Source organism: Triticum aestivum, chromosome 2B, assembly GCF_018294505.1.
Source record: "Triticum aestivum cultivar Chinese Spring chromosome 2B, IWGSC CS RefSeq v2.1, whole genome shotgun sequence".
In the NCBI taxonomy this organism is placed as follows: Eukaryota; Viridiplantae; Streptophyta; class Magnoliopsida; order Poales; family Poaceae; genus Triticum; species Triticum aestivum.
The window spans coordinates 657331907-657358691 of NC_057798.1; the positions used below are offsets into that span (position 1 = coordinate 657331907).

Here is a 26785-nt window from a genome sequence, read left to right on the forward strand (position 1 = left end):
TAGGCGTGATGTCAGAAACTTCTCAATGTCCTCCTGCCCTATCCTTACATGTAATACGTGTAAGGCTTAAACAGCGACCCTTGCTCTAATTAAGCATCCGTTGGTTAACCTAACCCAATGATTACTCTACATGCACGTAAGTTCTATGGATAGCCACGTAGCGACTAAATGTGGCTCGAATGGAAAAAAGAACTCCACGGGGCTTGACGAGGTCGAGCTCGAGCCGGCCAAGTTGCGCGTTCTGATGCGCCAACCAAACCAGAGCTGTGCACGTATGCTACGTTACCATGCGTGACTCGTCAGTCGACATGCACGGGTGGCGTATCCAACTTGAAGGCCTGACACTATAAAGCAGGCACAATGCTCTCGTACAGTTCCACCCATCTCGTGCAAACATACATAGCCAAACACACGAAGGCTCGAACGTATAGAAAACATGTCGAGGCCTCTGCTTGCAATGGCCGCGGCGGCGATCGTCGTCGCCTGCTGTTTCGCGGCGTGTCCGGTGGGCGCGGGCGCGAGCGCTGGTGGCTTCTACGACAACTTCGTGGTGAAGTGGGGCACGGACCCAGACCCTGACCGGCGGGTCGAGATCGTCGACGGCGGCCGGCTCGTGACGATCACCCTCAACAACGTCTCCGGCGCCGGGTTCCAGTCCCGGGACGCCTTCCTCTTCGGCGAGTTCACCATGGAGATGAAGCTCGTGCCCGGCGACTCCGCCGGCACGGTCACCACCTTCTACGTAAGCCCGTCTCGCCTAACCACCAATTCTTTCCATGCATACTTCTTCCCCACATATCCATCGTTCATGCGTTGATTGCATGCACGAATTCCTTGGAAAATTTGATGTACGTACGTATGCATGTTTTGAGCTTGTGTTTTGATTGTGCATGCATGATGATTTTCGTGCAGCTGACATCGAAGGACCCGACGGCGGTGGGGGACGGGCACGACGAGATCGACTTCGAGTTCCTGGGCAACGTCAGCGGGGAGCCGTACCTGATGCAGACCAACGTGTTCGCGCAGGGCGTCGGGGGCAGGGAGCAGCGGTCCTACCTCTGGTTCGACCCGACAGAGGACTTCCACAACTACACAATCCTGTGGAACCCTCTGAACATCATGTACGTGCTCATCGACGTGTCCCCCATGCAAGCGTCTAATCATTCATATCTTGCATATTTAAATCAATCATTCGAATCTTGCAAATATGCGCTGTTTCTAACGTTCTGTTGTCTCAGCCAAGCTAGCTAGTAGCTGAAAATTAAGCAGGCGTGAACCCGACGATAAGCACATGAAGACCAAACACGACAGGACAGAATTGTGTCCGGGGACGACTCTTTCAAACGCGTGTTCGCGCATGAAAAATATGACCGTTTAACTGAACTTGGCGGCCCAAAGTATCACATACGCATGGGCTTACATGCACCAAGCTTTTCCTCCTCATAGCTGGGCTTTCTTCCCTGGTTTGTCCTAGGCCCGTTTACTCACAAGATTTTTTCCAGTTCTAAAAAAAAACTCGCACGGTCCTTCCTTTTTCCTTTGCGCGCCGCTCTAAAGCAAGCAAGCGATTTTTTTTCCGTCCTCTATTTTTTCTTTTTGAAAAAGCAAACCAGTTTCTCTCAAACAGATCATAAAGCGATGGTTTTTCTCAAATAAAAGTATACAAAAATGGAAAGCGACTAATATGTTCCGTTTTGGTCAAAAGATGAGAAAGCTAGTAGTAAAATTCAAGTTTTTCGTCCAAATTAAACACCCATTTTTATAGCAACCTTCCACTGAGTAGCAAACTTGAACAGCAACTTGCTACTCTGGCCATCCGGGAGACGATTTTCTCGACACTCTTCATTCAAATCATTCTAGTTTAGCCGCGTCGGCATATTTGGAAGCACGAGAACACCACCTGTCCCAACCAGCTGCACCTTTAAACGAAGAAGGGATCGAGGAAAACGTGAGGAGGCACATGAGGTGCCTGCGTAGGTAACATGCACGTCAACTTAGCCCCTAAACAAAACAGCTAATGATGCGATAATCGTACTAGTACGCGGAGTCAAATGCTAGATTCTGCCAAAACAGAATTTTTTTACCCAGCATCTGAATCAAAATCTCGGCAAATTCAATAGTACCCAAGGCCAGTTGGCCCATCACTGCACTGCGCCGAGTAATCGATCGAATTAATGCATCGGATCTCCTGCGGCATCTAACAGCTCTTTTTTTGTTTCTTTGATGCTCTGTTTTCCAGCTTCTCTGTGGACGGTGTGCCAGTGCGCGTGTTCCGGAACCACGACGCGAATGGCGTGCCGTACCTGACCAGGCAGGCGATGAAGGTGCACGCGACCATCTGGGACGGCGATACCTGGGCCACGCGCGGCGGCCGGGTCAAGATCGACTGGGCGCACGCGCCCTTCGTCGCCTCCTACGGGACCTACGCCGCCAGCGCCTGCGTCTCCGCGGCCGGCAACGGCGATCAGGACGGAGCGCCGTCGGCCTTCTGCTGCCCGGGCGACGCCCCGTCGTGGATGGCCCGGCGGCTGGGGCCGGACGGCGAGCGCGCGGTGGCGTGGGCGCGCGACAAGTACATGGTGATGGACTACTGCGACGACCCCTGGAACCTCGGCCGCCCCGCCGAGTGCGACATGGACAGCCTCGCCTCAGCCGTGTGATAGTTTGGTTCCGTCGGCCATACTCACCACATACGTGTCGTCGTGTGCCAGACAGACAGGCGTACGGTGTTTGTGTTGGTGCTTCTAGCGTCTAGCCTAGCCTGCTAGGTCGTCTCACTCAGATGTGACGTGTGATTTTTTGTCACAAAGGACCATACATGCTTTTGTATTGACAGAAAAAATCACCTTCAAACTGTATTAACAAAAAAGACCATGTACACCGTGGCGGCAGGTCCGGCAGCCGACACGTGGCACCTGCCGCCACGGCCAGCGGCGGCCAGACCTGCCGCCACAACCTCAGGCGGCAGCTCAGCTGCAACAGGTTTTCGGCCCATGCAGCTACTGGCGACGGAACGGGAAGAGGTGGCGGGTCCCGCCGCCTATCCCTATGGCGGTAGCTCCTTTTTCTGCTGTAGTACAGTGGCGCTAATTCCTACTTTCCTATTCAAGTTTTGACATGTTTTATTATTTATCAAGCCATATGCTACAGCAGAAACAAATACAGTAAATACTAGTATGTGTGTGGAGAAACTTTGCAACGAAGGAACCAACATGCTTCGAATTTGCCTCAGACTTGGGGAGCGAGAATGAAAGAGCAAGGCAGTACTGGATCGGGTGCAAGCAGCGGCGCACAAACTTGGAAGCGGCCGAGTTGCTTTTGACTGCTTCGCGTGGGGCCGTCGCATCGTGCTGCTGCACGGGCTGTCGCGCTGTAGGAGCTGCCCGCCACCTCTTCCTATCCCGTTGCGAGTCGATGCGTCCGATGGAAATCTGTTGGAGCCGAGCTGCCGCCTGAGGCTGTGGCGGCAGGTCGTGCCGCCTCCACATGTGGCGGCAGGTGCCACTTGTTGGCTGCCAGACTTGCCGCCATGGCGTATGTAGTCTTTTTTGTCAATATGGTCTGCGAGTGGTCCTTTCTGCCAATATGATAGCGTATGTGGTCCTTTTGAACAAAAAATCGCAAATAGGCGTAGCGTATATAATACAGGAGATAACTACTAGGAGTTTCTCTAGCGGATCATAGCAAGGATGATTCCTGCAGAAACCTGCCCCTGCTTAACCTGTAGCCGTGTAATTCATGCATATACAGACGCTGAGATAATTAAGATTAACTCATTTCTCGACATCTTGAGCCTGGACGAAGAGCAAACTGGCCAAAAAAAAATCGCTCTGTGTGTGTCATATAAATGTTGATACAAGTGGAGGAAAGGGGAGGCCGGAATCAGAAATCCAATGAAAGAATCAAGCCCGCTGCGCCGCACGTACCTGTTTCTTCAGATGTACAAAAATAATCAGGGTACGATACTGTATATCGAACCCAAACAATGAATCGATCGCTCAACCCTCTCACTCAACCAAGCCCAATGAGATCAAATTCCTCACGGGCGGGGCGGGAGCGAGCACTCCTTGGGCCTGCTGGTGGCGGTGTACCGGTTGCTCATGTCGGTGCAGTAGTCGTAGATGACGTAGCCCATGTTGCGCACCCACTGCAGGTCGGCGCGCGCCTTGGGGGAGAGGTTGAAGTGCGGGGACCCGGCGGGCTCGGCGCCGCACCACGACACCCCCGGCGACGGCCGGCAGTAGGTGATGTTGTAGTTGCGGTAGTAGGAGACGAAGGGCGCCAGCGACCAGTCCGTCTTGACGCGCCCGCCCTGCGTCGCCCAGTCGTCGGCGTTCCACAGGCTCCCGTACACCCGCTGCTGCTGCCACGACGGGAACGGCACGCCCTGCTCCTCGTTGTTGTCGAACGACCGGATCGTCACGCCGTCCACCTCGATCCTGCAAAAGTTCAGTTCACATCCGTATATATGTTCAGAAGATCGGTACGATCGACCACCACATACTCAACGTACATACTTATCACGCAAGAAAAGAGATCGGGAAATGTGCTAGGTTATTTACGTGATGCGCCTGGGGTTCCAGACGATGGAGTAGGTGTGGTACTCGGCGCTGGGGTCGAACCAGAGCTTGAACTGCTGCTCCCGGCCGCCCACGCCGTAGGCGAATACGTTGGTGTGGAGGGTGTAGGGCTCTCCGGTGGAGTTGCCCAGGAACTCCAGGTCGATCTCGTCGTGGATGTCCCACGGCCCCTCCGAGATGGTCTGTATGCGTACCACGTACACGTGCACCCAGATATTCACTCAAAAGTCAACTCGACGCATACGCGCACTGGCGCGCTAGCTGCACCAAATACAATCCTACTGAAAACGACAGACTGACTAGATCGAGATCTTACGTAGACGGTGCAGACGGTGCCGGCGGAGTTGCCTTCGACGAGCTTGATGTCGAGGTCGATGCGGGCGAAGAGGTACATGTCGTTGGACTTGAAGGCGGAGCCCCGGTTGAAGTCCAGCGAGAGCGCCAGCGCCTCGCTGTCGCCGTCCATGAAGTAGTAGGTGTGGTCCGCGCTCCATATGATCTGGATGTCCTTGTAGATGTCCGCCCTGCCCACATCGACGCCCAGGAGGAAGGCCAGGGCTACGCCTACGCACAGGAGCCGCAGCTTTGGCCTACAAGGCAATGCTGGCGCCATGGCTGGCTAGCTATCCCCTGTCCCTGCTGCTGCTATGTGCAGTGCCGGGACACAAGCTAGCTAGCCTCTGTCTTGCTGCTTCCAACGCGGAGAGAGAGGTCAGCGGCTCCGGCCTGTATATATATTGGAGACGAAGGTGGCAACGAAATGGTGGAGGGATTTGCTGAGGAGGGCGGCAAGGCAAGAGCGGAGTCGAATGCCAGCCTTGCTGAAGGCGGAAGCGAGGGCGAACCTGCTGCTGATTTGGGAAGACAGGCTTGCTGGGTTGCTCGTATATAAGCGTCTCGGGAGCACTGGCCGGCCGTCGCGGCGAACGCCGTGCACATGCAATGCACGAGAGGTCTCTTTGCTCGATGGAGAGCTGAGCATCAACGCATGGGAGCCGTAGGTTTGCTGGGCTGGCTAGATCTCAGTAAACTGTTATCTTATCAGTGGCACGCTGACCTATCCTCACACCGCACCTCGACTCAGATTCGCTAGTTGTCAAATGAATTAAGTGGAGGGCTCATAGTTTAGTGTTGGCACTACTCTACATGCTAAGCCGTGAGCGGGATACGGTCGATCTGGAACTGCTTTGACTTTTACTGGTGTGGTGAGCGCTCTCGGCGGGAGACAGATTTGGACGGCTGGCTTGCCAAGATGTTCAAGCATTGCCCACCGCACGCGACCGACGCCAGGTTAATTTCCAATTGGGCGTTACCTGCATCGGGGAACGCGCATTGCGACTTCAGCGCGCTTTGAGGCGGTATAAACTTGCTCCTAAATGAACGGAGATCGCACCAGAGTTTAGTAAGGACACTTCGCTTAGTGAGAAGCACTAGTGTCCTGGTGAAGTTAGTGTTGGGGCTACGACAGCAAAGATGCTATGCACACTAAACAACCCCTCCACTTGTTGTGAACTCCGAGGACATCTTCAACCAACAAGCAGCGGAATAACATAAATAACATGCACATATGACATAGGATTTGACGTGGAAAAACCTTCTCAAGTTGAGAAGTAAAAAGGTTGTGGACCAACCGGTCCACACAACTTCATTATGAAAATAGTGAGTACAAAGTCTTCTCTAAAAACCTCTACAGAAATTTATAACACAGTTTACACGTTGCCAATCGGCAATAGTAACAACAACCACAAGAGGTAAGATTTTTACAAAACAGACTTTACACAACTTCTGTCCTTTCAGTATTTTACAAACTGCTTACAAACTGCTCACAAACCGCTGAACCAAAAAACAAAAAAAATTGGCGGTAGTTCGAAATTTCATCCCCTCAAATTTTCATACCATTCGGACACTGTCTGCCTACCCCATATGTTTGTCTCCTAAAACTAATCTGTCCTAGAACAACAGCATTTCGAGCTGGCAAAACCACTCTCAATCTGATGCTCCATTGACCCAATCCTCAAACCAGCTATCCAGATTGAAGTACTCAAAGTATGATCGAGCCCACCAAGTTTAGAGCCAATCTAAGCAAGTTTGAGCCTCCAATAACCGGCTTGAACAATGTCTAGTCAGGTGCAACAGATCTGGATAGAACCTCCACTCCTTTCTTACTCACACAAGTTGTGTGCTCTATCACTCTCATAATGGCAGCGAGCAGCAACATGGGTGGGGTGGCTAGGTTTTCTCCTTGCTCCCTTCACCAGGAAGCACTCACAGCCGTTGGATACAGTGAAGATCAACATCTCGTATGTGTTGGACTCATGTGGGCTCATGTTGGGCTCATGTTGGGCTACCAACACACCTCCATACGGAGGGACTTGGCTAAAAAACTCTCTTCCCAGCATCATGGAGGGTCTCACTGCCTTTCAGCAGCCATGCCATTGAGCCGGTGGCATAATTCGAGCTTCTTCCTTGTCACCACCTTGGTCAACATATCAGCCCCATTATCGTCGGTGTGAACTTTCTTAATCTGCATTTGAGTGAAATATAGCACATCTTGAATCCAATGATAGTGGACTTCAATATGCTTAGACCTGGAACAAAAACTTGCATTCTTATTAAAGTGGATGACACTTTGGTTGTCAGAAAACAACGCATATTTGTCTTCCTTAAAGCCTTAAACCCAAGTTCACAAGCCAACCGTTTCAGCCACAATAGCTCTTTACTTGTATATGTTACTATAAAAAATTCAGCTTCAATTGTATTCAATGCCACACACTTTTGCAACCTTCTTTGCCATGACACCGCTCCTTCTACATAGGTAACCAAGTAATCCGAAGTAGGATTCCTTCTTTCAACAACTCCAGCCATGTCAGAATCTGAAAAGGCAATCAACTTGGGCTCACCACCACCAAAGTAAAACTTCATTTTAGTGCTACCCCGGAGATATCTCAAAATCCACTTCACAACTTCTCAATAAGGTCTACCCGGATTAGACATAAATTTACCCACTGTACTAATCGCATTAGCAATGTCAAGCCTTGTACACACCATAGCATATACCAAACTCCCAACCTCTAAAGCATAAGGTGTTGGGGAACGTTGCGTGGAAAACAAAAAAAATTACGCACACGCAAGATCTATCCATGGAGATGCATAGCTACGAGAGGGGAGAGTATGTCTAGGTACCCTTGTAGACCGTTTAGCGAAAGCGTTTATCATCATGGTTGATGTGGTCGTACACCATCACGATCCAACCGATCAAGTACCGAACGTATGGCACCTCCATGTTCAGCACACGTTCAACTCGATGACGTCCTCGCCTTCTTGATTCAGCAAGATAGACAAAGTAGTAGATGAGTTCCGGCAGCACGACGGTGTGATGACGGTGCTGGTGAACTTGTTCTGCAGGGATTCGCCGTGCACTATAGAAAACTAGACGGAGGATGAAACCGGGAAGAGAGGCGCCGCACACGGCTTGTGGATTGTCGTGGATTGTGTGGCGCCCCCTCCTCTGGCCGACTCCCCTCCTTCCTTTTCTCCGCAAGGCCTGCGGCCAGAGGAGGGGCGCTAGCCCCTTGTGGGCTGGTGTGCTCCCCTCGTTTGGCCCATGTGGCCCATTAACCTCTCAAGGCTTCTCGGAACCCCTTCGGTGATTCGATGATTACCCGGTACATTCCTAAACCTTTCTGGTGACCAAATAGCATCGTCCTATATATCAATCTTTACCTCTGAACCATTCCGGAGCTCCTCGTCATGTCCTTGATCTCATCCGAAACTCCGAACAACATTCGGTCACCAACTCACATAACTCATATAGTACTATATCATCAACGAACGTTAAGTGTGTGGACCCTACGGGTTCGAGAATGATGTAGACATGACCGAGATGCCTCTCCGGTCAATAACCAATAGCAGGACCTGGCTGCCCATATTGGTTCCTACATATTCCACAAAGATCTTTATTGGTCGAATCTTTATGACAACACACGTAATTCCCTTTGTCAGTCAGTATGTTACTTGCCCGAGATTCGATCGTTGGTATCTCCATACCTAGTTCAATCTCATTACCGGTAAGTCTCTTTACTCGTTCTGTAATACATCATCTCGTAACTAACTCCTTAGTCACTTTGCTTGCAAGCTTCTTGTGATGTGTATTACCGAGAGGGCCTAGAGATACCTCTCCGATACACGGAGTGACAAATATCAATCTCGATCCATGCCAACTCAACAGACACCTTCGAAGATACCTGTAGATCATCTTTATCACCACCTAGTTACTTGTGATGTTTGATAGGACACAAGGTATTCCTCCAGTATCCGGGAGTTGCATGATCTCATGGTCGAAGGAATATGTATTTAATATTAAGAAAGCAGTAGCAATAAACTGAATGATCATATGCTAAGCTAACGGATTGGTCTTGTCAATCACATCATTCTCCTAATGATGTGATCCTGTTATCAAGTGACAACACATGTCCATGGTTAGGAAACCTTAACCATCTTTGATCAACGAGCTAGTCTAGTAGAGACTCACTAGGGACATGATATTTGGTTATGTATCCACACATGTATTTATGTTCTCAGTCAATACAATTATAACATGAATAATAAACCTTTATCATGAATAAGGAAATATGATAATAACAACTTTATTATTGCCTCCAGGGCATATTTCCATCAGTCTCACACTTGCACTAGAGTCAATAATATAGATTACATAGTAATGAATCTAACACCCATGGAATCTTGGTGCTGATCATGTTTACCCGTGGAAGAGGTTTAGTCAACGGGTCTGCCACATTCAAATCCATATGTATTTTGCAAATTTCTATGTGCCACGCTTGACCTTTTCACGAATGGAGTAGAAGCGTCTCTTGATGTGTTTGGTTCTCTTGTGAAACCTGGATTCCTTTGCTAAGCCAATTGCTCCAGTGTTGTCACAGAAGATTGTCATTGGACCCGATGCACTGGGTATTAAGCCCAGATAGGATATGAACTCCTTCATCCAGACTCCTTCATATGCTGCTTCCGAAGTAGCTATGTACTCCGCTTCACATGTACATCCTGCCACGTCGCTCTGCTTGGAACTGCACCAACCAATAGCTCCACCATTCAATATAAATATGTATCCGGGTTGAGACTGAGAGTCATCTGGATCGGTGTCGAAGCTAGCATCAACATAGCCTTTTTCGACGAGCTCTTCGTCACCTCCATAAATGAGAAACATATCCTTGATCCTTTTCAGGTACTTTAGGATGTTCTTGACCGCTGTCCAGTGATCCACTCCTGGATTACTTTGGTACCTGATGAAGTCATGTACCTGGGGTAGGGTCATGGAGCTGTCCAAGGTACCCTCCCCGAGGACATCTTTAGAAGAAGCCGTCTTCCTGTCGACCTAGAGAGACTCCACTCGACGGACTGGAAGACACTCGACGAGCTTGAAGACACTCGACCATGAAGACTCACTCGACCACCAGGAGTTCAAGATCTACTCTGTATCTAAACGGTCTATAATTAAGTAGTCTTTATGGTCATGATGACACTTTATGTAAGGCATTACCAGTAATGCCAGGCCTTAATGTACTTTAAACCCTCCGCTACGTGGGCTGGCTGGGGTCTTGGCATCCTCTATATAAGCCACCCCCTCCACTGGCAGAAGGGTTGGCACCCCTGTAACTCTCACACATATAATCGAGTCGACTGCCTCCGGGCACCGAGACGTAGGGCTGTTACTTCCTCCGAGAAGGGCTTGAACTCGTAAAACTCTTGTGTGCACAACTACTCTATAGCTAGGACCTTGCCTCTGCTTAGTACCCCCCCTATAGTACTGTCAGACTTAGAACCACGACAGTTGGCGCCCACCATGGGGCAGGTGTCTTAGCGACTTATTGGAGAAGTTGCAATTTTTCCGATTCCCATCATCATGGTTTCAGGTGGAGTTTTGGTTGAGGGCCGCGAGATCCGTCTCGGCGCGCTCACGTTCGTCGCCGACGACTCTGCCTGGCTGCAGGAGGCTCCGCTCGACGTTGACGCGCTCCCAGTCCGCGGAGCTACGCACTTTCGGGCATGCGTCCGCGGTGTCCTTCTGCGACAACCGTCGACCCAATATCGGCCGGTTTTTGTGTCATCCTCCCTCCCAGCTTCCCGCCGGCGTAAGCGCTCCGGTCGGTCGAGGCTTCAGCGGTGGGTGAGGCACGCGGTGGCTCGCCAGTCGACCACCGCCCAAGTCGCGGCAATCGAGCCCGACGAATCTCTCTACGGCCTGTTCGACCTATCGATTGGCTCAGCAAAGACTGCATCCGAGTGCGACAACAGTGATCCAGCGGCGGAGATCCTGATGGTCAATGGACCGCACGTTCCCCCCGGCTTTCCCGGTGCCGAGGGAGGCAACGGAGAAGGCGATCCATCGCACGTCCATGAGGAATACCTCCCCGAGCCCCTCAATTTGCAGCAGAGGGAAGAGCTTCGTCGCTGGAACATTGATACGCTTCACACTCCGATCGTTGGAGAAACCCCTGAGGCTCGCGCCTTGGAGGACGCGCACTTGGCCAACCTGGCCAAGCGCACTTGACTGGAGAACCTTCAGCGGGCACTCGACGAGCGCGCGCGACAATGGATTCCAGACTCCAGTCGACGCCAGCTCTTTCCACCTCCGACTCAGGTATATCGAACTCCGATTCAGAATTTAGCAGCTGCAGCCCGTATAGCAGAATCGATTCAGCCTTCCCAGTCAGAGGCTTGATGCAGATCAGAGATTTGCTCCGGGCAGCAGGAGATTAGAATTCAGCTGTATCACAGTCGCGGAATAGGATTCACAGCAGATCCGTGGCAGCGAATACGGTCCAGTCGGCTCATAGCCCCAGATCGCCCCCGAGGCGTGAAGGGCGTGGTGACCGGCATGATCAGTACAGGAACTATGAGCAGTATGATCACCGATTTGATCGCAACGATCGATGTCGAGTGCCCACTCCTCCCCCAAGGGGTGGATCTTATGTGCCTCGACAGCAGGATGATAGACGCCATCACAGTGACGGACGAAGGATCCCGGTCGACCCCAGAGAACCAGGCTTTGATGCGAGATCCATCATCGTTCAAGGCCTGGTCGACCGGAACAGAGCTTATAGAGAGGGCAATGAAAGAGATGTACCCATCAGCAACCGAGTGCATGTCTCCGGACCAGAGTGCTTCAGCAGAGCCATCCGAGCCGCAGTGATTCCTCCCGACTTCAGGTTGGCGACTGGAGTCAGCAAGTTCAACGGTGAGTCTAAGCCTGATACTTGGCTTGAGGGCTACCGAGTGGCTGTTCAGATCGGCGGCGGAAATGACGAGGTGGCCATGAAACATCTGCCTCTTATGTTGGAAGGGTCAGCCAGAGCATGGCTGAATCAGTTGACGCCCAGCAACATTTACACATGGGAAGACCTTTCCCGAGTGTTTGTCGGAACGTTCGAAGGAACATGCAAGCGACCAGCAGGACTGATGGAGCTGCAATCTTGTGTGCAGAAGTCGAATGAGACTTTGAGAGATTACATCCAGAGATGGATCACATTGTATCACACAGTAGAGAATGTATCTGATCACCAGGCAGTATGCACCTTCAAGGAGGGCGTAAAGTACAGAGAGCTAAGCCTGAAATTCGGTCGAACCGGAGACATCTCTCTGTGTCGAATGATGGAAATAGCCACCAAATATGCCAATGGTGAGGAAGAGGATCGGCTCCGGAGCGGCAAGCATAAGTCAGTCGCCCAGGAAACCGGAGGAGGGAACTCCAGTCGGAAGCAAAAGCAGAAAGCCGAGCCAGCCGCTCCTGGAGAAACCTTAGCCGTGACTCAAGGAAAGTTCAAGGGAAAGCCCAAAGGACCTTGGAACCCCAAGAAAGTGAAGGATAAAGAGGGAAATGACGTGATGGATTTGCCGTGTCACATCCACACAAAGAAAGATGAAGAGGGTAATTTCATTTACCCGAAGCATACCACTCGACAGTGTCAACTTCTGATACAGCAGTTCCAGGGGAAACAGCCCAAGGACAAGGAAAAGGAGTCAGACAAAGCTGAGGACAAGGGAGATAGTGACGAGGAATACCCTCAGGTCAATTCTACTCTGGTGAATTTTGCTGACGTTGAGAGCAAAAGTCGACTGAAAGTTATAAACCGAGAGGTGAATATGGTTGCTCCAGCAACACCCAATTATCTGAAGTGGTCTCAGACAGCCATCACATTCGACCAGTCTGATCACCCGACGCACATAGCCACCCTTGGGAGGCAAGCTCTGGTGGTCGACCCAGTCGTTGAGGGCACTCGACTGACTAAAGTGTTGATGGATGGCAACAGTAGTTTGAATATATTGTACGCTGAGACGCTGAAAGGGATGGGCATTCCGATGTCCAAACTCAGCACAAGCAACATGAGTTTCTATGGAGTCATTCCTGGCAAGAAGGCCGCGTCACTCGGCCAGATTGCTCTTGATGTGGTTTTTGGTGATTCCAAGAACTTCCGCCAAGAGAAGCCGACATTTGAGGTTGTAGATTTCCAGGGTGCCTACCACGCTATTTTGGGCAGGCCAGCTTATGCACGTTTTATGGCTTGACCATGTTACGTGTACCTCAAATTAAAGATGCCTAGCCCTAAAGGCGTGATCACTGTTACTGGTAATCGCAAGAAGGCAGAAGAGTTCTTCCAGAAAGGCTCCAAGATCGCCGATGCTCAGATGGTGGCAGAAGAGTGGCAGGAACACCAGAGGAACGCAGACCCGAGTGATTTGTTGCGAGCCAAAAATACCGCTACGGAATCAGCGTTCAAGTCGACCGGTGAGACGAAACCGGTTCACATCCACCAGACCGACCCCAACGCTGCTCCGACTCATATCTCCACAACACTCGACCCCAAATAGGAAGAAGCGCTCATCCAGTCCTCCGTGAGAACTGGGACATCTTTGCATGGAAACCTTCTGACATGCCGGGTGTACCCAGGGGGCTGGCTGAGCATCGTCTACGAGTCGATTCGAAGGCAAAACCTGTCAAGGAACATCTGCGACGGTCCGCCATCCAGAAAAGGAAGGCTATTGGCGAAGAGGTGCTCGGCTCTTAGCAGCAGAGTTTATCCGAGAGATTTACCACTCCGAGTGGCTCGCCAATGTTGTCATGGTCCCCAAAAAGGACAACTCACTTCGCATGTGCATTGATTTTAAACATATCAATCGGGCCTGCCCGAAAGATCATTTTCCTCTTCCCCGCATCGACCAAATATTCGACTCGACTGCGGGATGTGAGCGACTGTCTTTCTTAGACGCTTATTGCGGGTACCATCAGATCCGTATGTTTGGACCCGATGAGATCAAAACAGCTTTCATCACCCCATTCGGGTGCTTCTGTTATGTCACCATGCCATTCGTCCTCAAGAATGCCGGAGCCACATTCATGAGGATGATTCAGAAGTGTTTGCTCACTCAAATCAGTCGGAATGTGGAAGCATACATGGATGACATTGTGGTCAAGTCACGGAAAGGTTCCGACCTGCTGACTGACCTCGCTGAAACATTTGCCAACCTCAGGAGGTATGATATCAAGCTTAACCCATCCAAGTGTACATTCGGAGTTCCTGGTGGAAAGTTACTCGGTTTTCTCATTTCCGAACGAGGAATCGATGCAAACCCAGAGAAAGTGGGCACTATACTCCGAATGAAACGACCTGTGCATGTGCACGATGTTCAGAAGCTTACTGGTTGCTTGTCCGCTTTAAGTTGATTCATCTCTCATCTCGGTGAGAAGGCATTGCCTCTTTAACGACTGATGAAGAAGTCACACAAGTTCGAGTGGACTCCTGAAGCTGACGTAGCGTTTGCAGAGTTAAAAACTCTGCTTTCCACCCAGCCGGTGCTTGCTGGCCCGATCAGCAAAGAGCCTTTGCTGCTTTACATTGCAGCCACAGGACAAGTCGTCAGTATTGTACTTATGGTCGAGCGGGAAGAAGAAGGGAAAGCCTTGAAAGTTTAGCGCCCAGTATATTACATTTCTGAAGTCCTAACCCCATCAAAGCAAAGATACCCTAATTATTAGAAGCTTGTATATGGGATCTATATGACCACGAAGAAAGTTGCTCACTACTTCTCTGACCATACCATCACAGTCGTCAGCGACGCCCCCTTATCAGAGATTCTGCACAACAAAGATGCAACTGGCCGAGTGGCAAAATGGGCGATTGAACTTCTTCCCCTGGATATCAGATTTGAGGCAAAGAAAGCTATCAAGTCCCAAGCAATAGAAGATTTCCACGCCGAGTGGACTGAACAACAGTTACCGACTCAAGTTCACTCGGAGCACTGGACTATGTTCTTCGATGGCTCTAAAATGCTGAATGGTTCCAGTGCCGGGGTAGTGTTGGTTTCCCCCCGAGGAGATAAGCTCAGATATGTACTCTAGATTCACTTTGATTCCTCCAACAATGAAGCAGAATACGAAGCACTCTTGTATGGGTTGCGTATGGCCATTTCACTCGGCGTCCGTAGCCTCATGGTCTACAGTGGCTCGGATTTAGTGGTTAACCAAGTGATGAAGGAGTGGGACATTAGAATCCCAGCCATGACTGGTTACTGCAATGCAGTCAGAAAGCTGGAGAAGAAATTTGAGGGATTAGAGCTTCATCACGTCCCCCGACTGAAAAATCAAGCAACCGATGACTAAGCGAAGATAGGTTCCAAAAGAGAAGCCCTCCCGAGTGGCGTGTTTTTGGAGCATGTTCATACACCGTCAGTTCAAGAAGATCCTTTCACTGAAGAAGCCCCGCAGCCAAAAAGCGCCACAGATCTGACTGAAGTCGAGGTCCCAGCTGTGGTCGACTTAATCATGGAAGTTCTGGTTATTACTCCCGACTGGACAGTGCCCTATATTGCATATATTCTAAGGAAAGAGCTCCCAGAGAATGAAGAAGAGGCTCGAGAGATCGTCCGTCGATCCAAGGCCTTTACCGTCATGAGGGGACAGTTGTACAGAGAAAGCACGACTGGAGTCAGCCAGAAATGCATAACACCGGAAGAGGGTCGAATGATTCTCAACGACATCCACTTGGGGACCTGTGGCCATCATGCGTCCTCTCGGACCATTGTGGCTAAAGCATACCGAGCGGGTTTTTACTGGCCCAGAGCAAATGAAATGGCGAAAGAGATAGTTGACAAGTGTGAAGGATGTCAGTTCTACTCCAACATGTCACACAAACCCTTCTTAGCCTTGAAGACCATCCCAATCGTCTGGCCTTTCGCTGTTTGGGGGTTAGATATGGTTGGACCACTGAGAACTGGCAGGAGCGGCTTCACCCATGTACTGGTGGCGGTCGACAAGTTCACCAAGTGGATCGAAGCCAAGCCTATTAAAAATCTCGATGCTGGCACTGCCATCAGCTTCATCAGAGAATTAATATTCAGGTATGGAGTTTCGCATAGCATCATCACTGATAATGGGTCAAACTTTGACTCCGATCAATTCAAAGCCTTTTGCGCTTCTCAAGGCACACGAGTCGACTACGCTTCAGTCGCTCACCCCAGTCGAATGGACAAGCAGAAAGAGCAAACGACCTAATTCTCAAAGGACTGAAACCCCGGCTGATGCGCGACCTCAAGCACGCAGCAGGCGCGTGGGTCGACGAACTTCCATCAGTTCTTTGGGGATTGAGGACTACTCCAAATCTATCGACTGGGAGGACTCCGTTCTTTCTGGTCTACAGAGCTGAGGCGGTTTTGCCAAGTGACCTGCTTCACAATGCACCGCGAGTCAAGCTCTACTCTGAAGCTGAAGCAGAACAAGCCCGACAGGATGCAGTCGACCTTCTAGAAGAAGAAAGAGAGATGGCCATGATCCGATCGACCATCTATTAGCAAGACTTGCATCGATTCTACGCCAGAAATGTGAAGAGCCGAGCCTTCCAAGAAGGAGACTTGGTCCTCCAAGTGGACCAACAGAAGCCACACAAACTCGCCCCTACTTGGGAAGGCCCCTTCATTGTCACCAAAGTTCTCCACAACGGAGCATACCGTCTGTACAACGTCGATCGCCAGATTGACGAGCCACGAGCTTGGAATGCGGATCTGCTCCGCCCCTTTTATACTTAAGTATTCACTCGGATGAGTTGTAATAAAAGTACTTCTGTAGTTTATTTATCAAAGACAAGAGTTTTATAATTTTCCCAGTGATTGTTGTTACTTTCGTCCACATAAAGCAGTCCCCCAGCGGGTGGCTTAGCTGCGAATCCGTTTCGCCTAAGTTTGTCAAAGAAAATCCTACCGAGTGGTAAGCTAGGCTTCCACTCGGAGGCTTAGCTGCAAATCCGTTTCGCCTAAGTTTAAACAAAATCCTACCGAGTGGAGAGCAAACCTCCCACTCGGGGGCTTAGCTGCAGTCCAAGTACTCGCCTAAGTTTAAGCAAAATCCTACCGAGTGGAGAGCAAACGTCCCACTCAGGGGCTTAGCTGCAGCCCAATGCTCGCCTAAGTTTTTGAAAATCCTACCGAGTGGTAAGCCACCCTTCCACTCGGGGGCTTAGCTGCAGCCCAGTGTTCACCTAAGTTTTTGAAAATCCTATCGAGTGGTAAGCCAGCCTTCCACTCGGGGGCTTAGCTGCAACCTAGTGTTCGCCTAAGTATAAAATACAACATGCGCTCCGCAAGGAGGATGAGGCGCAGGTCGACTCCTGCCTTCTCCTTCCGAGCTACGCCACAAATACAACGTGTCCTCCGCAAGGAGGACGAGGCGCAGGTCAACTCCTGCCTTCTCTTTCCGAGCTATGCCACAAATACAACGTGCGCTCCGCAAGGAGGATGAGGCACAGGTCGACTCCTGCCTTCTCCTTCCGAGCTACGCCACAAATACAACGTACGCTCCACAAGGAGGACGAGGCGCAGGTCGACTCCTGCCTTCTCCTTCCGAGCTATGCCACAAATACAACATGCGCTCCGCATGGAGGACGAAGCGTAGGTCGACTGCTATCTTCTCCTTCAGGGGTACACCATAGAAATCCTACCGAGTGGAGAGCAAACCTCCCACTCGGAGGCTTAGCTGCAGCCCAGTGCTCGCCTAAGTTCCTGAAATCCTACCGAGTGGTGAGCAAACCTCCCACTCAAGGGCTTAGCTGCAGCCCAGTGCTCGCCTAAGTTTCTGAAATCCTACCGAGTGTAGAGCAAATCTCACACTCGGGGGCTTAGCTGCAGCACAGTGCTCTCCTAAGTTCCTGAAATCCTACCGAGTGGTGAGCAAACCTCCCACTCGGGGGCTTAGCTGCAGCCCAGTGCTCGTCTAAGTTTCTGAAATCCTACCGAGTGTAGAGCAAACCTCACACTCGGGGGCTTAGCTGCAGCACAGTGCTCGCCTAAGTTTCTGAAATCCTACCGAGTGGAGAGCAAACCTCCCACTCGGGGGCTTAGCTGCAGCCCAGCGCTCGCCTAAGTTTTTAAAATCCTACCGAGTGGTGAGCAAGCCTCCCACTCGGGGGCTTAGCTGCAGCCCAGCGCTCGCCTAAGCATGATGAGTACAAGTCGATTGCAAATTGTGCTTCGTACCGACCTGCAAAAAGAGCATCACAAACACTAGTATATATTCCAAGCAAAGGATGATGATCGTTCGAAGGCAGAAGCAAACATATTCAACGGCAAACCTAAGTTCAGATGACGTCTTACGGATCCAGAAGTGCTCAGGCACCAAGCCTGTTAAAGTTTGTCGGTTACAAAAACCACTCGGCATTCCGAGGCAAATTTAAAGCATCAAGCATAGAAGTTTTTTACCCCTCCCGAGGAGGGCTGGAAGGCGCAACGAACTCGTCCAGGTTGATTCCATCTGCGATTCGAGTGGCAGCAGCGATGAAGGTCTCCATGAAGGATTGGAAGTCATGCTTCTTGGTATTGGCCACCTTGAGAGCTGCCAGCTTGTCCTCTCGCGCATCCTTGCAGTGAACACGGACCAGAGATAGAGCAACGTCGGCACCGCACCTGGCAGAAGATTTCTTCCATTCTTGCACTCGACTTGGAACTTCGTTCAGTCGAGTCATCAGAGACTCAAGGTCATTCTGAAGTGCTTCTCCTAGCCAAAGCGCCGTGTCGATACGTGACGTCGCAACCTTCAGCCTTGCAAGATAGTCAACAATGGCAGCAATGCGAGACTCGAGTCGGAGCACGTTCATGGCAGTTTCATCCTTCACAGGAGAGTTGATGGGATCCAGGCTCGTCTCTAGTCGACCAGTCTCCTCCTCAAAGTTCTGGCAGAACTCTGTGGACACAACCCCAAAGTTAAGGCAGTAGTTTGGTGGCGAGGCCAAAAAAGCCTGTCAGATACAAAGGGTTACCTTCAAGCATGAGGAATAGCTTCTTGGCGAGTCCTCCCAGATAAGCCTCTAGGTCATTCTTCTTTCCCACCAGTTCGCTAGATTTGTCACTCAGGACCATCTTGTCATTCTTCAGTCGAGTGACCTCCTGGTTGGCCACGTCGAGAGCAGCTTTCAGATTAGTGTTTTCCCCTTCAAGTTTGCTGATCGAAGCCAACTTTTCTTCTGCGAGCCTGGTCTTCTCGGAAGCTGCTTTCTGCGCCTCAGCGAGGTCAAGATCCTTCTTCTTCAGAGAATCCCTCAGCTTATCTGTAAAATCACAGTAAGATCAGACTCGGGGATGGACAAGAAGCAAAGGCAGTCGTCAAGATTCTCACCAAACATACCTTTTGCCTCCTCCTTCGCCTTCGTGAAGTTCTCCTGGACAAGCTTCAGGTAAAGGTCGAGTTGGATATGCTTGTTCTCCAATTCAATATAACGAGCTGCAAGCTCGCAAGATTTCTACAAAAAACCAATCGACAGACGTCAAAGATAGGCCACTTCCGAGTGACTAAGAGAAAAATCGTAGTATTTCTAAGACTACAACCGAATCTAAACATTCAACTGTAGTCTCGGGGACTACACCTAGTGGGTGCACTCAACGTGCCCCCACTAGTTCTATCAGCTAGACTCAGAGTCGGTCAGTCGACCAAAAAAAAGAGAGAGTGTGTTCTTCAGACCATAGTCGACTGCCAGCAGTCGATCATGGTCTCGGGGACTACACCCAGTGGGTGCACTCAGCGTGCCCCCACCAGTTTATGATTCCATTCGACCAGATTGAGTGAAGACAGTAATGAGAAAAAAATTCAAGACATAAAGACTATGGTCCACTGCCAGCAGTCGACCATAGCCTTGGGGACTACACCCAGTGGGTGCACTCAGCGTGCCCCCACCAATCTAGAATCTCAATCGACACACCCAGTGGGTGTACGACAGATACTAAGGTTTTCAGAAAGAAAAGTTTTCAGATACCATATCCTAACAGAACAGGCAGTGACCGACCAACCTGAACATTGCTCTGAAGGGCTGAACTGGCGTCATAAGCTGCTTGACTAGCGTCTTGGATCGCCTTCACTTGCTACATCATAACCCCCGCCTGGCGTATGGCTTCTTTAGCGGCGCTTGCTTGGTCTTCAGGGATGTGGTGGGTAGAGAAAAGTGAAGGCTGACCAGCACTCGACGACGAAGGGCGAACAGTCGTAAGCGGCACCGCAAAGGATACGGTAGGCCAAGTGACGTTGTCCCCCTCCGCAACCAACGTCTCAGGTGCTGATACGACCTGAGCTGCCTTGCCAGCAGACGCTCTCCTATTCCTCCTCTGCCTCAGTGGTTCCTCGTCTTCATCATCATCAGGAAGATCAATGATGATATTAGATGGAGCTGCAGAAAAGAGTCAAAGTTAAAAACGAAGATCCCACCGACTGAAAACGAAACTTCAAAGGTCATACCAGTGTTGGAAGTGACGGCATCCTCCATTTCTTGATCTTCAGGTCTGGCCGAGGTATCAGAAGTAGCAGCACTGCAGTTTCAGAAACCAGTCGGTCAGCCAACGAATCGACCAAGAATAAATCCATGAGAAACAAGAGGACACAAGTTATGTCGTTACCCAGAAATAGTGGGAATCACCATCTTCATCTTCGGTAAAGCCTTCGTCGGCTTCGACGACACCACTCGAGATTGCTTCGGCGCTTTCTCAGTCGGTGCCGGAGAGGTTGAAAGGATCGATATGGTTGACTAGAGGGGGGGGGTGAATAGGCAACTAACAATTTTTAGACTTTTCTTTAACAAATTAAAACTTGCAATGAAATAGGTTGTCTAGATGTGCAACTACGTGGACAACCTATATGATGCAAAGACAATAAGAACACAAGCAAGCAATGGATATAACTCAAGTAAGCTTGCAAAAGTAAAGGGACAAGATAACCAAGAGTGGAGCCGGTGGAGACGATGATGTGTTACCGAAGTTCCTTCCTTTTAAAGGGAAGTACGTCTCCGTTAGAGTGGTGTGGAGGCACAATGCTCCCCAAGAAGCCAGTAGGGCCACCGTAATCTCCTCACGCCCTCACACAATGCGAGATGCCGTGATTCCACTATTGGAGCCCTTGAAGGCGGCAACCGGACCTTTACAAACAAGATTGGGGCAATCTCCACAACACTTGGAGGTCCCAACAACACCACGAAGCTTCACCATAATGGAGTATGGCTTCGAGGTGACCTCAACCGTCTAGGGTGCTCAACACCCAAGAGTAACAAGATCCACTAGGGATAAGTGGGGGGAATGAAATTTCTCTTGGTGGAAGTGTAGATCTGGGCCTTCTCAACGAATCCCGAGCAAATCAACAAGTTTGATTGGCTAGGGAGAGAGATCAGGCGAAAATGGATCTTGGAGCAACAATGGAGCTTTGGGGGAAAGAGGTAGGTCAACTTTGGGGAAGAAGACCCCTTTATATAGTGGGAAGATCAATCCAACCGTTATCCCACTTACCAGCCCCGCACAGAGCGGTACTACCGCTGGGGAAGGGCGGTACTACCGCTCCGGGCGGTACTACCGCTCGACCCAGCGGTACTGCCGCGCTGCCTGGGGCCCTGACCCCAGGGCGGTACTACCGCCAGGGAAGAGTGGTACTACCGCTCCAGGCGGTACTACCGCTTAGACCCAGCGGTACTGCCGCGCTGCCCAGGGCCCTGTCACCAGGGCGGTACTACCACTAGGGAAGGGAGGTACTACCGCTTAGAGCGGTACTACCGCCCCTACTACCTCCCTTAGTGCCGCAAAACCCGACACGAAAAATTCGTTCGAGAATCGAGGCGGAAGTAGCCCAGACGCACAGCGGTACTACGGCCGAAACACCCAAGCGGTACTACCACTCTGAGAGCGGTGCTACCGCTTGGAGCGGTACTACTGCTCTGAGAGCGGTACTACCGCTATGGAGTTTCGGCGGTACTACCGCTGTGGACGCGGTACTACCGCTAGGGAAAATCAGAGCATAGTAAGGGGAAAACAGCAGCTCCAGAGATGCGGAAGGAAAGACGACGGGTGTGATAATGATGTGTACGTGTGATTCCACCCAAGTCTTACCAAAACGGATCCCCTCTTGATAGTACGGTGACTCCTACGAAACTAGTCCACCAACAACGAAACGAAGGAGCTACATCGTATTGAATTACAACACCGAGGGGAGGAAATCGTCTCGTGCCAATGGATGAATCTCTAAAAGAACTAACGCACATGATTAGACTGCACAAGCATTGTCATCAATCACCAAAACATAATGGGAATAAATATGCCCTTACAATCTCCCCCTTTTTGGTGAATTGATGACAATACGGGATTTGCACAATATGAAAGATATAGGATAAGCGCAAAAGTACAACTGTCCTAAAATGTAGAAGGGCTCCCCCTGGATGTGTGCTACCTAGAAAAGTGCTTTGGACTGCACAGCACAGATGCCAGGAACAATGCTCCCCCTACATTTTAGAGACCAACTACCTAAGCATGATATTAGAGCAACATATATATAACAAGATAAGCATGTAACTCATAAGCTAGATAGACATAGATAAAGATACGAAGAGATAAGGTAGCATATGTCTCACACCATATGACTCGAGCTTAGGTATTACGGACAGAACCAGAACTTAGGTCTCACAGACACAAACCAAATAAAACAACAAGCGAAAGCACAAACACAAATGACGGAAGACACAAAATGCAAATCCCTAAACTCTCTCCCCCTTTGGCATCGAGACACCAAAAAGGAGAGGGAGTGATGCTACGGCTCTAGGTAAAGGTAAACGAGGGACACCCATCAGATCTCAGAGGGATCATCTGCGGTGCCATCGTCAGCCGGGAAGTGCTCAGTATCAGAATCAGTCTAGGGGCAGTGCTGCTGAATCCACTCCTCCTCCTCGGTAAGCTGATCCTCAGAACCACTAATGACAATAGCACCCATCTGACGCATGAGCTCCTTGTGGCGACCTCGGGCCTTCTTCTCAGCCACATGAGTCATGTACTGACCATGAGACTCCATGCAGAACAGCTTCTTCACCTTGATCTTGAGCTTCTTGGCCCAAGAGGGCTCTGCCTCAGAAGGCACGTAGTCATCATCTTCATCCTCAGCCTCAGCCCCAAACTCCTCCTCAGTCTCAATGCAGCAGCAGATGAAGGAACTCCAGTCCTCGGGGCCTGAGTGCCCCAGTTATCCTTCTTCCTCAGACACTTGACATCGTGAGAAACCAAGTCTCCAATCTCCAGCACCACCTTGGGATAGACACGATCCCAGGCCTTCTCAATGAGCAGCATAATGAACGGACCATAAATCGGGCACTTGCGCTCGGAGATAGAAGAAACCAGCTCAGACCACATAACATGAGAGATATCCAAGGACTCTCCGGTGCTCTGCCCCTTCTCCCGCTGACATAAGAGAAGCATGTCCACGAGATAAGAGTGAACCTGGTCCAGATTCCCGATGCAAGGGAAAAGAGTTTCTCTGAAGATATGGTGAAGAATGTCCAGATAGGCAGGCATCTCATAGGTCTCCTTCTTCGTCTCATGGTTGATCCTCAGAGTGCAGTAGGGCCACAGAGCTTGCTTGTGAGTGGCATTGGCTCGACGGTGGGGACGAAAGCCGACAACAGACTCAAGTCCAAGATCTTCCACCCCAATCAACTGCATGAAAGCTTTCCACTTGACTAACAGCAACTTGCCATTTGTCATCCAAGTCAGAGTCCTGTCCTCATCGGTCCCAAGGTGAACCGTGGCATAGAATTGGGCCACAATATCAGCATCATAGTCCTTGTTGAATTGCATGATCCCGAGAATGTTCAGCTGAGTGCACATCTGAAGAGCTTCACCAAAGTAGTCAGGATCATTCTCCATATGCTCGGTGTCGATGGAGTGCATGTTGACATAGAGATTCTTCTTGGCTTTGAGGACATCAAAATAGATGGCAAACTGGAACCGGTTCCAGAACGGATGGTTGACTAAAGTGGTATCTTGGTTAACCTCATATGGGTTGCGGCGGCGCCTTGCCCAGAACTCCTTGGGCGGCATTTCTGGCACGGTTTTGGTTTGCTTTGGCTTGACCCCAGGCTTCTTCTGCAGTTGGGGGGGAGGTGGAGCACTAGAAGATCCTCCGGCAGGCTCAGTGGGCTCAGTGGTGCGGTAGCGCTTGGACGAAGCACGACCGGGGTTGACACGACGAGCCTGATGCTCAGGAACCTCATCACCGGCATCCATGGCAAGAGGACGAGGTGGGGATCAATTCCACCGAAGGGAACGGAGAGGAGCGCCCCGGAGAGGGAGATTCGCCGGAGCCCTCCCGCGGCGCCGGTTGCTGAAGATAGAGACGAACAGGGCGAAGGGTGAGCGAATGGGTATGGGGGAGAAGAAACTCCCCCTGCCCCCGATATAACCCCCAGCCCGCGCCTCACAGCAGTAGTACTGCTCTGGAGGGCGGTAGTACCGCTGGGAGCGGTAGTACCGCTCTGGAGGGCGGTAGTACCACTGGGAGCGGTTGTACCGCTCTAGAGGGCTGTAGTACCGCTTCAGCAACCATGCTGCTTCTAGACCAACGACTAACGCTCAAAAAGAAATGGAAAGCAAAGCCAAAAGAACGAGAGGACCGACGCGACAACACACACACACACACACAACAGAACAAAAACAACTCAAACACACACAACCACACGAAACAGAGCAAGCTCTGGCCTCTCTCAGGAGAGGGCGGTGGCCGGAGCCACCTATGTTTGAGTCAAATGGTATGGCACCGTGAAGAATTATCCTTGGGCCCATGACCAAAACTCATCTTTGAAGCACAAGTACCATAAAAAATGGCTATTGTGAAAGAGTTGATCGTTTTACGCATAATGGGGGGAGGGAAAGTTCATTGAGAGAACAACACTCCCCTATGTCCATGCCTACATCTAAGCAGGATACCAAGTTGAGTGGGGTGGGGTGTGCCAGGGTTCAAGTCACATTGCTCGAATCAATGATATTTAGCTCATGCCTTAACTCGTGAAATCTTGCTTCATCCAAGGGCTTCGTGAAAATATCTGCAAGGTTATCATGAGTGTTGACATACTTGAGCTTGATCTCTCCTCGCCTAATGTGATCCCAGATGAAGTGATACCAAATCTCAATGTGTTTCGTCTTGAAGTGTTGCACCGGGTTGAGAGAAATCTTGATGGCACTTTCATTATCACACCAAAGAGGCACTTTGTCACAAATGACACCGTACTCCTTTAAAGTTTGCCTCATCCATAGTAGTTGAGCACAACAACTACCGGCTGCCACATACTCCGCTTCGGTGGACGAGAGGGACACACAACTTTGCTTCTTGGAAGACCAACTTACCAAAGAGCAACCAAGAAATTGGCACCCTCCGGAAGTGGACTTCCTATCCACTTTTTCCTCCGCCCAATCAGAATCCGTGAAACCTTCAAGCTTGAAATTTGCTCCTCTTGGGTACCATAAGCCAAAGTTTGGGGTATGAGCCAAATATCGAAAGATTCTCTTGACCGCCACAAAGTGACTTTCCTTTGGTGCGGCTTGAAACCGTGCACACATCCCCACACTCAACATGATATCCGGTCTAGATGCACAAAGGTAAAGCAAGGAGCCAATACCTTTTGATCCACCGCTTTACCATTGGGATCGATGTCAAGTTGGCACTTGGTAGGCATTGGTGTAGAAGCCGGCTTGACATCACTTAGCTTGAATCTTTTAAGCATGTCTTGAGTGTATTTGGCTTGGTTGATGAAGGTTCCTTCTCTTCGTTGTTTGATGTCAAAACCAAGGAAGAACTTCAAATCTCCCATCGAAGACATCTTGAACTTGGAGGTCATGAGAGCGGCAAATTCCTCATTGAAAGCTTTGTTAGGAGAACCAAAGATAATATCATCAACATATAGTTGGCATACAAACAACTCCCCTTTGACCTTCTTAGTAAAAAGAGTGGGATCAATTTGTCCTACTTCAAATCCACGATCTTGTAGCAACTTGGTAAGGTGGTCATACCACGCACGTGGGGCTTGTTTAAGGCCATAGAGTGCCTTATCGAGTTGATACACATGATCCGGGTAGTAGGGGTCCTCGAACCCAGGGGGTTGCTTGACATAAACCAACTCATTAATGGGACCATTAAGAAAAGCACTTTTCACATCCATTTGTTGCAACTTAAAGTTGTGATGGGAAGCATAAGCAATCAACAAACGAATGGATTCAAGACGAGCAACGGGAGCAAAGGTTTCACCATAGTCGATGCTCTCGACTTGGGAGTAGCCTTGTGCTACCAATCTTGCCTTGTTGCGAATGATGTTCCCATGAGCATCTTGCTTGTTCTTGAAGATCCACTTTGTTCCAATGACGTTGTGGTTCCCCGAAGGTCTTGGCACCAATCTCCACACCTTGTTGTACTCGAAGTTGTTTAGTTCTTCATGCATGGCATTGAGCCAATCCGAGTCTTCGAGCGCCTCATAGACCTTTTGGGGTTCAACACAAGAGACAAACGCATGATGTTCACAATAGTTAGCTAATTGTCTACGAGTGCTTACCCCCTTTCTTAGACTTCCAAGAGATGGCCTTGGGTGGTGAGTTTGGAAGCAATCTTCATGGCACGACGCTCTAATTCTTCCTCGGCTGTGGAAGGAGGAAGGTTAACTTGATCATCTTGAGTGCCGTCTTGAGCTTGCTCATGATCTTGAACTTGCTCGAGGGGGAGAACTTGACCTTGGGCATCATTTGGAGGTTCACCTCCATCTTGAGGTTGATCTTGCCCTTGGTCTTGTTCATGAAGGAGAGGGCCTTCACTTTGTACTTCGGAAGCGTGTGTGTCTTGGGGAGGTGATGGCTCCACTTGAGTGGAGCAT

General features: G+C 50.3%; 2 protein-coding genes across 2 annotated transcripts; one reads left to right on the forward strand and one right to left on the reverse strand.

The window, feature by feature from the left end:
- The first annotated feature begins 366 nt into the window (after nucleotides 1-366).
- On the forward strand, nucleotides 367-2853 carry LOC123046531 (putative xyloglucan endotransglucosylase/hydrolase protein 13). Its single transcript, XM_044469928.1, has 3 exons — nucleotides 367-742; nucleotides 913-1121; nucleotides 2240-2853. The coding sequence occupies exons 1-3, from the start codon at nucleotides 437-439 to the stop codon at nucleotides 2658-2660; spliced, it is 936 nt and encodes a 311-aa protein (XP_044325863.1). The 5' UTR covers nucleotides 367-436; the 3' UTR covers nucleotides 2661-2853.
- A 958-nt stretch (nucleotides 2854-3811) lies between these two features.
- LOC123046532 (probable xyloglucan endotransglucosylase/hydrolase protein 16) lies at nucleotides 3812-5423 on the reverse strand. Its single transcript, XM_044469929.1, has 3 exons — nucleotides 4897-5423; nucleotides 4563-4762; nucleotides 3812-4439 (listed from the first exon to the last, which is right to left on the reverse strand). The coding sequence occupies exons 1-3, from the start codon at nucleotides 5191-5193 to the stop codon at nucleotides 4040-4042; spliced, it is 897 nt and encodes a 298-aa protein (XP_044325864.1). The 5' UTR covers nucleotides 5194-5423; the 3' UTR covers nucleotides 3812-4039.
- Nucleotides 5424-26785: the final 21362 nt, after the last annotated feature.